The 12,269-nt window shown below is 39.8% G+C and overlaps 1 protein-coding gene across 3 annotated transcripts in view; it reads right to left on the bottom strand.

Moving 5' to 3' along the window:
- GPN3 (GPN-loop GTPase 3) overlaps nt 1-10,953 on the bottom strand; it is a 56,779-nt gene extending 45,826 nt beyond the window's left edge. For 2 of the 3 annotated variants that reach the window (XR_008400628.1, XM_053701726.1), the window contains exon 1: nt 10,840-10,953. Coding sequence is in view for 1 of the 3 variants with exons in the window: in XM_053701726.1 (XP_053557701.1) it covers nt 10,840-10,887 (48 nt within the window). In the remaining 2 variants the exon portion in view is untranslated. Of the gene's footprint in view, nt 1-6,468; nt 6,560-10,839 lie in introns of those variants that run through there. The other variant, XM_053701727.1, reaches the window with a different exon arrangement.
- Nucleotides 10,954-12,269: the final 1,316 nt, after the last annotated feature.

Here is a 12,269-nt window from a genome sequence, read left to right as displayed (position 1 = left end):
AGTTTACAGGCTATTATTCCATCATAGTGTCATTCATACTTCCTACCAGCCCTTAGAATACCCTAGGGTTGGGTACCCCAGTCATTTAAAAATAGTGTGTGTGTATATATATATATATATATATATATATATATATATATATATATATATATATATATATATATATATCATATGAATTATATCTGGAGATCTAGGGCCTGATCTTCTAAAGTTCTCTGGTCTGGTGAGATTATTACCAGATTGTCTTTCCATGCTGGCGTGATTTTGATAATTGGTGCCATAGACAGTAAAATAAAGTGCTGAACAGTGGCGAACCACAGGCAACCAAATCTGGTCAAAGCAGTACCGTCTAAGAAATTATAGAGCAATTAAACAATGTTTTGCACTATTACAATAATAAATCCGCTGCTGATAGCTAAATGCTGCAGCCTACAGCCATATTCTGCATTTGTTTCAAATTTGTTGAACTGGTTAGCAAGATACTGGTGATTGCCCACTAACAGTTTGCTACTCATTAAACGAAATCTAAAACCCCAATTGTGATGCACCCAAAAAATTAAAATTGCTTATATATTGTATACATAGCATTGACATTCTGCAACAAAACGTCATCCTTTATGATAAGGAAACCTTCAGTTCACCTTGCAACAGTAGGTCGTTTACTTCTGGAAGTTGACCTAAGTGTGTATTTTTTTTTTAAATATTCTAAATACTTCTGTACATTTACATATGGCAATCTAACCTTGTGGCTAGACATTAAAAAAAATTGTTCTGCCATTCTACACCATTTAATTATTATAGTATTGCTTGAAAGAACTGAGTTTATAGGGTTAAAAATACAGTTTACAACAGTTTAGTACTTGAACGCTCTGATAATCCTATACTAAACATGGCAAAAGACTGTCAGCTCCAAGCATATCAGTAACTGGCTTAGCAGCTGTAATCAGCTCTAGACTGTAAACCTTCTAAGGTTAAATTAATTGTATTATTGCTCCTTTAGGTCCCTTTAAATTGTTCTTGAAACGAATAGACTTTTTTTTTTTAACATATTCTTTATTCTGACATAACAAGACACATACATGAGGCAACATGCTAATTTAAAGGGACAGTCTATTCCAAAATAAACGTTCATGATTCAAATAGGGCATCTAATTTTAAACAAATTTTAAATTCTATACTTCTATCACCAATTTTGCTTTGTTCTTTTGGTATTCTTAGTTGAAAGCTAAACCTAGGAGGTTCATATGCTAATTTCTTGGACCTTGAAGGCTGGTGTTCTATCAGACCAGTGAATTCATCAGAGTAGCGACCGGAAGTGACGTTCCGTCAGCTGTCTGATTAAAAACCCATACCACGCGGGAGTGAGGGGAGGGTGATTGTCCCTATACCGAAACGTTTCAGCTTTAACTCCCCTTTTCCTATACCGGTGTTCTATCAGAACAGCGAATGTGACGTAGTCGCTTTGGAACGCGACTACAATGAGGATCGCATGCGTGGTATGGGTTTTTAATCAAATAGCTGACTGAATTTTACTTCCGTTCACTACTCTGATGAATTTGCTGGTCTGATAGAACACCGGCTCTTAGCTGAATGCATTTTGACCGTTTTTCAGCACTAGAGGGTGTTAGTTCATGTGTGTCATATAGATAACACTGTGCTCACGCACGTGAAGTTACCTAGGAGTCAGCACTTATTGGCTAAAATGCAAGTCTGTCAAAAGAACTGAAATAAGGGGGCAGTTTGCAGAGGCTTAGAAACAAGATAATCACAGAGGTAAAAAGTGTATTAATAAAATTGTGTCGGTTATGCAAAACTATGGCATGGGTAATTAAGGGATTATCTATCTTTTAAAACAAAAATTCTGGTGTAGACTGTCCCTTTAAATAAGTAGGAATTACTAGTAGAAAATGATGACCCTATTCACCGGTACCACCCCTATAATTTTTAAGCAGTGTAACAGCCCCCTCTCCCCCCAAAAAAAACTAGCCCTATGAGAGAGGGGACAGTTCCTGATTCTTAGCTGTGATACGCTTAATTTAGAAGTTCAAAAACTATTGTTATTTTTAATGATACTTTAACTTTTTTTTTTTAATAAGCTTCATTAAACAGCACAAGAAAACATGTGTAAAATGCTTGTTTCTAATCATAAAAAAAACTAAACTGTAATGCAATATGAAAACGTCCGTCAATTAAAAAGGGATAGTCAACTCAAAAATGTTTATTATTTAAAAAGATAGATAATCCCTTTATTACCCAATTCCCCAGTTTTGCACAGCAACCATGGCTATAGTAAAGGGACACTAAACCTACATTTTGTCTTTCATGATTCAGATAGAGCATGCAATTTTTTTTTTTATATTTAATTTTTATTGATATTACATTTAAAGGTACAGAAAGCAAAAAACAGACAGAAAAAAGGTAAATGCCTTATGACACACATTTTACAAATACTAATAATAGTTATACAGAATTCATAAATATCAGCTTTCGGCCCACTGTACATAACAAGGTTACCTTACAATTTAAGTCTTGAAGTTTAACCAATTTTAGGTTTTTATACTAATAATTTACAAAAAGGACTTTGGTATCACCTCCAGTTGTAATATCATTTATGTTCAACCGTAGAGCATGCAATTTTAAGCAACTTTCTAACTTACTCCTATTATCAATTTTCTTCGTTCTCTTGCTATCTTTATTTAAAAAGCAGGAATGTGATGCATAGGAGCCGGCCTATTTTTGGTTGAGAACCTGGGTTATGCTTGCTTATTGGTGGGTAAATGTAAGCCTCCAATAAGCAAGCGCTATCCATGGTGCTGAACCTAAAATGGTCTGGCTGCTAAGATTTACATTTCTGCTTTTAAAATAAATAGAGAACGAAGAAAAAATTGATAATAGGAGTAAATTAAAAAGTTGCTTAAAATGTCATAAATACAACAAGGGGGTTTGGTTAAGCCTAAGAAAAACATTTTTATATTAGCACACATATTGTGGGAGTGCTGCCAAAATGACCAAAGTAAATACAAAGACAAACAAAGAATTGACTGCAAAAATATTTTTACTTTGAAATAAAATTGGGATCTTAGTCACACAATATGGCCATATTCTGCTCAGCCAGTCAACACTTACAAGGTGTCCCAAGATAGACTGGTCCTAACACTAAAGTTTTGCCTTACTGGGCTGAATCATTCAATTCTAATATACCAAAATAGAATTCCAACACTGCAGTACTATGCCTCAAATCAAGACTGCATATAATGACACTCCCTGGATATATATATATATATATATATATATATATATATATATATATATATATATATATATATATATATATATATATATAGATAGATAGATATATATATATATATAGATAGATATATATATATATATAGATAGATATATATATATATAGATAGATATATATATATATAGATATATATATATATAGATAGATATATATATATATAGATAGATATATAGATATATATATAGATATAGATATAGATATATATATATATATATATATATATATATATATATATATATAGAGAGAGAGAGAGAGAGATATATAGAGAGATATATATAGAGAGATATATATATATATATATATAGATATATATATATATATATATATATATATATATATATATATATATATATATATATATATATATATATATATATATATATATATATATATATATATATATATATATTTGAAAGCTTGCATTGTGTGGCTGTTTTAGGGTCTCAGGTATTGGAGAGGACCTTGACGTGGTACCTGAGCTTGTCCCATTTGGCCAGATGCGGTGACTAACCTTTCCATTTTTGCTTTTAAAACAGCCTGAAAACCCTAGCATCCCCCCCTTAGCCCCCAACCTCCCTGATCCCCCCCAAAACCGCTCTCTAACCCTCCCCTCTGCCTCATTGGGGGCCATCTTGGGTACTGGCAGCTGTCTGCCAGTACCCAGTTTGCAAAAAAAAGTGCTTTTTTATTTTTGTTTGGCTTTTTTCTGTAGTGTAGCTTCCCCCCCCCCACACAGACAAACCCCCACCACCTTGCTGATTTTTTTTTTTTTAAATATTTAGACATTTATACTTTTTTATTAATACATTTTCTGTAGTGTAGCGGTTCCCACCCGCTCCCTCCCCGTGCACGCGCCCGCCCCCGCCCTCCCGTGCACGCGCGTCCGTGCGCGCCCCCGCTCATCCCCGCCCACTATCCCGCCCCCCCTGCACATAACCAGGGCCATCGATGGCCGCCACCCGCCTCCCGGTCCGGCTCCCACCCACCAACGCAGGGAGCCATCGATCTCCGGTGCAGAGAGGGCCACAGAGTGGCTCTCTCTGCACCGGATGGCTACCAAAGGTTATTGCAGGATGCCTCCATATCGAGGCATCACTGCAATAACCGGAAAGCAGCTGGAAGCGAGCAGGATTGCTTCCAGCTGCTTTCCACACTGAGGACTTGCAGGGTACGTTCTCAGGCATTAACTGCCTTTTTTTTGAGGACGTACCCTGCACGTCCTCGGTCGTTAAGGGGTTAAATTTAAGAAATAAAACAAGGGGGTTTGGTTAAAGGGACAGTCAAGTACAAAAAAACCTTTCATGTTTCAAATAGGGCATGTAATTTTAAACAACTTTCCAATTTACTTTTATCACCAATTTTGCTTTGTTCTCTTGGTATTCTTAGTTGAAAGCTAAGCCTAGGAGGTTCATATGCTAATTTCTTAACCCTTGAAGGCCGCCTCTAATCTAAATGCATTTTGATAGTTTTTCATCTTTAGAGGGCATTAGTTCACGTGTTTCATATAGATAACATTGAGCTCATGCACGTGAATTTACCATGGAGACAGTTCTGATTGGCTAAACTGCAAGTCTTACAAAAGAACTGAAATAAGGGGGTAGTCTGCTGAGGTTTAGATACAAGGTAATTACAGAGGTAAAACGTATATAATTATAATTGTGTTGGTTATGCAAATCTGGGGAATTAGTAATTAAGGGATTATCTATATTTTAAAACAACAAAAATTCTATTAGCACACATATTGTGGGAGTGCTGCCAAAATGACCAAAGTAAATACAAGACAAACAACAGTATTGGCACACATCCAAACAAATGAGACCACATATTATAAATGCAGCAAAAAATTGCCTGCAAAAATCTTTTTACTAACTGGCTGAGCAGAATATGGCCATATTGTGTGACTAAGATCCCAATTTTATTTAAAAGTAAAAAGATTTTTGCTGAATTTATAATATGTGGTCTCATTTGTTTTGATGTGCGCCAATACTGTTGTTTGTCTTAAAATGTCATACTCTATCTGAATCATGAAAGAAAAAAATGTGGGTTCAGTGTCCCTTTAATATGTGATTACCCCCTGATCACATGACTTTGTATTTATTATCTATTGACTTGCATTTTAGCTGTGTTGTGCAGAACCCACAGGCATGTGCACAATGTTATATGTATGGCTCACATGAAAGTTAGTCTCCTGTTGTGAAAAGCAAATAAAAAAGCATGTGAATAAGAGGCTGTCTGGGTAAAATCTTAGTTTAGCGTTCTAAATCATTTTCTCAGCCATATCTCATTTTCCTACAAAAATTGGCATGGGGGTTCAGATGAGGGCTACCAACAATACTGCAGTATTTGTGTCTCCAGGAACAAAAAGAGGAGCCATATTTTGGGGTGTAAAGTCCCTGTTTTCCCCATAGACTTTACACAGCCAGCCAGCTCTGCTCACCTACATGGATACATTGTATCAAACCCTCAGCCTACAGGTTTTTATACATTTGTAACTGTTTACTGTACACAGTCACTTAAAGTGAAGGTAAACTTAGCTGTATTACTGTGCACTTATCTGCAATACAGCAAAAATCAATGGTACTTTCATTCATCAAAATCCTAAAATGTATCTCTATTATTAGTTTTTTAATTTATTAGCAGCAATCTTACAAGCATTAGATTCAACCCGTTTTTTGTTGTTTTTTTCAGCTTTTTGGTCACGTTGAGTTTCTGGCCAATTGACTTCCTGGCCGTTAGGCGGCCGTCATTTGACGTCACCGCTATCTCAAAAGCTCTGCGCATGCGTTAGGTTACTTCCTCTCCATTGAAAACCAAGCGCGTTGCCGAGATCAATGACGCTTGCATGATGCTTGCTATTTGTAATGCAAAAGAGCATTAACGCATGCGCATTATGTGAGATTCTGGATGTTTTGCGCATGCGCTGTATTTTACGAAGCCGGGCACGAGCATTGTAGGCACGTATAGAGCGGGTGGGAACGCTCTATATGTTATAAGCTAAAGAGAGAGGAAATGGACGGTGGGCGGAGATTGGAACAGAACTGTCGGGTAGAACAAATATATTTTTAAAAGAAATATGTTAGGTTAAAAAAAAACAAAGTTAGCGACTGTGCATTTTGCAAGGTGATAGATAAAATAATGTTTACAGAAAGAGAAAACTTTACCTTCACTTTAAAGCAGCCCTGTCAGTAACGTCTGTACAAACTGCTGAGGAAATAATGTTCACACAGCCTTAAAGGGCAGCATAGTACCTGGTCACACAGTCTTAAAGGGACAGACAAAAAAAAAAAAAACAGCCTTGAAAGGGTCAACTAGCACCACAAACATAGTCTTAAAGGGACAGATCACCATAATGTGCATGCAGCGCAACCTTAAAGGGCAGCTCGACACCTGCGCACACAGCCTTAAAGGGACAGATCACAGTAATGTACACGCAGCGTAACCTTAAAGGGCAGCTCGACACCTGCGCACACAGCCTTAAAGGGACGGATCACAGTAATGTGCACGCAGCGCAACCTTAAAGGGCAGCTCGACACCTGCGCACACAGCCTTAAAGGGACAGATCACTAATGTGCACGCAGCGCAACCTTAAAGAGCAGCTCGATACCGGCGCACACAGCCTTAAAGGGACAGATCACCATAATGTACACGCAGCACAACCTTAAAGGGCAGCTCGACACCTGCGCACAGAGCCTTAAAGGGCAGCTCGACACCTGCGCACAAAGCCTTAAAGGGACAGATCACAGTAATGTGCACGCAGCGCAACCTTAAAGGGCAGCTCGACACCTGCGCACAGAGCCTTAAAGGGCAACTCGACACCTGCGCACAGAGCCTTAAAGGGCAGCTCGACACCTGCGCACAGAGCCTTAAAGGGCAGCTCGACACCTGCGCACAGAGCCTTAAAGGGCAGCTCGACACCTGAGCGCAGAGCCTTAAAGGGACAGATCACAGTAATGTGCACGCAGAACAACCTTAAAGGGCAGCTCGACACCTGCACATACAGCCTTAAAGGGACAGATCGCAGTAATGTTCATGCAGCGCAAACTTAAAGGACAACTCGACACCTGCGCACACAGCCTTAAAGGGGCAGATCACTGTAATGTGCACGCAGCACAACCTTAAAGGGCAGCTCGACACCTGCGCACACAGCCTTGAAGGGCAGCTCGACACCTGCGCACAAAGCCTTAAAGGGACAGATCACAGTAATGTACACGCAGCTCAACCTTAAAGGGCAGCTCGACACCTGCGCACACAGCCTTAAAGGGGCAGATCACTGTAATGTGCACGCAGCACAACCTTAAAGGGCAGTTCGACACCTGCGCACAAAGCCTTAAAGGGACAGATCACCATAATGTGCACGCAGCTCAACCTTAAAGGGCAGCTTGACACCGGCGCACACAGCCTTAAAGGGACAGATCACGATAATGTACACGCAGCGCAACCTTAAAGGGCAGCTCGACACCTGCGCACAGAGCCTTAAAAGGCAGCTCGACACCTGCCCACAAAGCCTTAAAGGGACAGATCACAGTAATGTTCACGCAGCACAACCTTAAAGGGCAGCTCGACACCTGCGCACACAGCCTTAAAGGGACAGATCACAGTAATGTACACACAGCGCAACCTTGAAGGGCAGCTCGACACCTGCGCACAGAGCCTTGAAGGGCAGCTCGACACCTGCGCACAAAGCCTTAAAAGGACAGATCACAGTAATGTGCACGCAGCACAACCTTAAAGGGCAGCTTGACACCTGCGCACAAAGCCTTAAAGGGACAGATCGCAGTAATGTTTATGCAGCGCAAACTTATAGGACAACTCGACACCTGTGCACACAGCCTTAAAGGGACAGATCACTATAAGGTGCACGCAGCGCAACCTTAAAGGGCAGCTCGCCACCTGCGCACACAGCTTTAAAGGGACAGATCACTGTAATGTGCACGCTGCTCCATAACTGATCTGCTGCCTCTGAGGCTGCGGTCTTCAATACGCCCGATCCTATACGATCGGGCTGATTGACACCCCCTGCTAGCGGCCGATTGTCCGCAAATCTGTAGGGGGCGGCAATGCACAAGCAGTTCACAAAAACTGCTTGTGCAATGATAAATGTCGACAGCTTATGCTGCCAGAATTTATCGATGTGCGGCGGACATGATACGCTACATTGTATCATGTCTGTCCGCACTTTAGTAAATCGGCCCCTTAGAGATGGCTCAAGGCAATCATAAAAAGAGTTAGAGATTTTATGGCATTCACACAAAGCCATGAGCTGTGCTTTTAGTCTGTGAGTGTGTGCGTTTTTTTGTTGTTGAGCTAACAGTTTGAACGGTTCCCCAATCAGCCCTAGTCATACAGCACCTTTGTTTTAGAGAGATGATTGGAAAATATTTCAAACTGTTAGTTCAACAAAAATATCACTTTTCAAGTTGGTGGCCAGAGGGCATGGTATTTGAATTTCAGCGCTACATTAAAAAGTAAGTTATAGTGCATCTTCATAACAACTGAATAGTTAAACTCCTTCTAAAATATCTATAACATTCCAAATTTGTTTAGACAAAGGGAAAAGTTTACTATCACTTTAAGGACTGTGTGCATTGTGTGAGGGTGTCCGTGCCTTTAAGACTGTGCAAGCGTAATGTGATCTGTGCTGTTAAGGCTGTGTGTGCTGTGTTTGTGCACCTGTACCATTAAAACTGTGTGTGTGTGTGTGGTGTGAGCTCCCCCTTTAAAGTCTGCGTTTGTGTCTGTCACTTTAAAGGGACACTGAACCCAATTTTTTTCTTTCATGATTCAGATAGAGCATGTAATTGTAAGCAACTTTCTAATTTACTTCTATTATCAATTTTTCTTCATTCTCTTGTAATCTTTATTTGAAAAGAAGGCATCTCAGCTAAGGAGCCAGCAAATTGTGGGTTCAGAACCATGGACAGCACTTGTTTAAAGGTGATGTCCAATCAGCAAGGACAACCCAGGTTGTTCACCTAAAATGGGCCGGCATCTAAACTTACATTCTTGCTTTTCAAATAAACATACCAAGAAAATTAAGACAATTTGATAATAGGAGTAAATTAGAAAGTTGCTTAAAATAGCATGCTCTATCTGAATCACAAAAGATTTTTTTGGCTACAGTGTCCCTTTAATACTGGGTGCCCCTTTAATGCTGTGTGCATTTGGGTGTGCTTAAAAGCCTGTGTGCCCGCCCATTAAAGACTGTGCATGGTGTGAGATGTTCCTTTAAGGCTGTGTGCATTGCGTGCGGATGTATACTGTTATCGCTCCATTTAAAACTGTGTGCGTGTGGTGTGATTTTACCCACTAAAGGTTGTGTGTGCCTGCCCCTTTAAGACTGTGTGAGCAGGAGGTGAGCTGCCCTTTAAGGCTGTGCTAGGTGTGCATGGTGTGAGCTGTTCTTTTAACACTGTGTGGTTATGGTGTAAGGTGTTTCTTTAAAAGGCTGTGCACGTGCCCCTGTCCCTTTAAGACAGATCGTCCCTTTAAAGCGGTGTGCTTTGCGTTTGGATGCATACTATCGCTCCCTTTAAAACTGTGTGCATTTAACCACTAAAGGTTGTGTGTGCCTGTACCTTAAAGACTGTGTACGCAGGTGCAGAGCTTGCCTTTAAGGTTGCGCTGCGTGAACATTACGGTGATCTGTCCCTTTAGGCTGTATGCATGTGGTGCAAGTTGTCCTTTTAAAGGCTGAGAGTGCCACTGACCCGTTAAGACAGAGCGTCCCTTTAAGGCTGCGCGTATAACATGGGGATGCCTACTATTGCTCCCTTTAAAACTGTGCGTGTAAACTCACTAAAAGGTTGTGTGCCTGCCCCTTTAAGAGTGTGAGCAGGCGCCGAGCTGCCCTTTAAGGTTGCGCTGCATGCACATTATGGTGATTTGTCCCTTTAAGACTGTGTGTGTGTGGTGCTAGTTGACCCTTTCAAGGCTGTGTTTTTTTTGTCTGTCCCTTTAAGACTGTGTGACCAGGTGCTATCCTGCCCTTTAAGGCTGTGTGAACATTATTTCCTCAGCAGTTTGTACAGATGTTACTGACAGGGCTGCTTTAAGTGACTGTGTACAGTAAACAGTTACAAATGTATAAAAACCTGTAGGCTGAGGGTTTGATACAATGTATCCATGTAGGTGAGCAGAGCTGGCTGGCTGTGTAAAGTCTATGGGGAAAACAGGGACTTTACACCCCAAAAGATGGCTCCCCTTTTTGTTCCAGGAGACACAAATACTGCAGTATTGTTGGTAGCCCTCATCTGAACCCCAATTCCAATTTTTGTAGGAAAATAATGAGATATGGCTGAGAAAATGATTTAGAACGCTAAACTAAGATTTTACCCAATGTTGGTTGTGCAGTGCTGAGGGATAAGTAGTAAAGGAATTATCTAACTTTTTAAACAATAACAATGTTAGTGTTCACTGTCCCTTTAATACGAACATAGGTAACATTCTTTATCTCAAGACATGTTACAATAGAATAACTTTGCCAGTGTGCTGAAGTATAATGAATCAAATTACTTAATTGAAACTCCCCTCACCTTCCCGCTGCCCGCCGGGCCCATCACAAGCTGAGCATAACGAGGCATTATTAGTGCATCAAACGTAACACCAAAAGGTCCTGACGCGGTTTCAATTCCACGTGAGTTTTTTACTTCCGGGATACGCCACTACGGCAAGTTTTAGTGTTCAAACAGCAACAACAAAAAAGTCAAAGGAATTAAGTTTCTCACAGCGCCCTCTGTTGTTAGAAAATATTATAACCGTTATGACTCACGCGGCCCTAAATCTCATGACCCAAAAGCGCATAGCTAATTAGCTAGATGGTAGACACAGTTATATATAATGATGAGTACATGACTGTTTTTTTTCCTCAGCTGAGATCTTTAGAAAGCCCAGAAGGCTATTAGATTATTAGTGTGGAAAATGGTGATGCGTTGTTACTCAAGGTGAATACTCTTAAAGTCTTTTTTTCAAGCTAGGGGATGTTATTTCTCTTTAGTGGCACGATCTAATCGATTCTATGTTATTTTATACAAATAAAAATACCCCTTACTATCAATTTGATTAACCTCTGCAAATTAAAGTCCCACTCTGAAGCTACACATACTGCAATTTCAGATCGTGGCAAGAAGCCAGGGCTAATGAGCCAGTTAGACGCAAGACATGCAAGTAGCCACCTATAACCTCTGTGCGCAGCTCTAGCAAATTAGAACATTTTTTAATGTCACTTATGCATGTGTTCACTGTATTCTCCTGTTATGGTACCATGATTTCCCATGTTAGAGTAGTCGTTACAGAAGTATTTCTCTTACCCTGCCAAGAGAGAAACACATTTTCTACCATCTGGAGTCAAGCTATCAGACAGTTTAAAAATCCAAGTCAAGCTATCAGACAGTTTAAAAATCCAAGTCAAGCTATCAGACAGTTTAAAAATCCAAGTCAAGCTATCAGACAGTTTAAAAATCCAAGTCAAGCTATCAGACACTGTTTTGGAGCTATCAGACAGGTTTAAAACGGTAGTCAAGCTATCAGACACATATTTGGTAGTACTTTCTTAAGACTATTAAAGGCTGTACCATACATATATGCTAATAAGAAATGTTTTAATGAATACCACAAGCATTTTTGTTATAAATGTCACTCAAATGTAAAAAAAAAAGTAATATTCCAGCATTTCTCTAAGCGTTAAAAGCAAAATCTCCCATTGTGCCACTACATTTTCACCACAGCTAGCTCACACAATGACCCCTCTAAAATATCATAAATTTTGGAGAGTTTTTACTGTGGAATTTTAAAAATATTGGGCCCCAAATGTCCCTCGAATTGCATAAATTGGCCCTTTTCAGCAAATTCACTTAGGAAAAAAAAGAAATCTCCCATTGTTCCACTAAAATTTCACCACAGCTAGCTCACACAATGACCCTCTACGGTATCACTAAGTTTGGACTATTTTTTCTGTGGAATTTTA

Source organism: Bombina bombina, chromosome 2, assembly GCF_027579735.1.
Source record: "Bombina bombina isolate aBomBom1 chromosome 2, aBomBom1.pri, whole genome shotgun sequence".
In the NCBI taxonomy this organism is placed as follows: Eukaryota; Metazoa; Chordata; class Amphibia; order Anura; family Bombinatoridae; genus Bombina; species Bombina bombina.
Note: the sequence above shows the minus strand (reverse complement) of the source record. Positions and strands in the feature narration are given on the sequence as shown.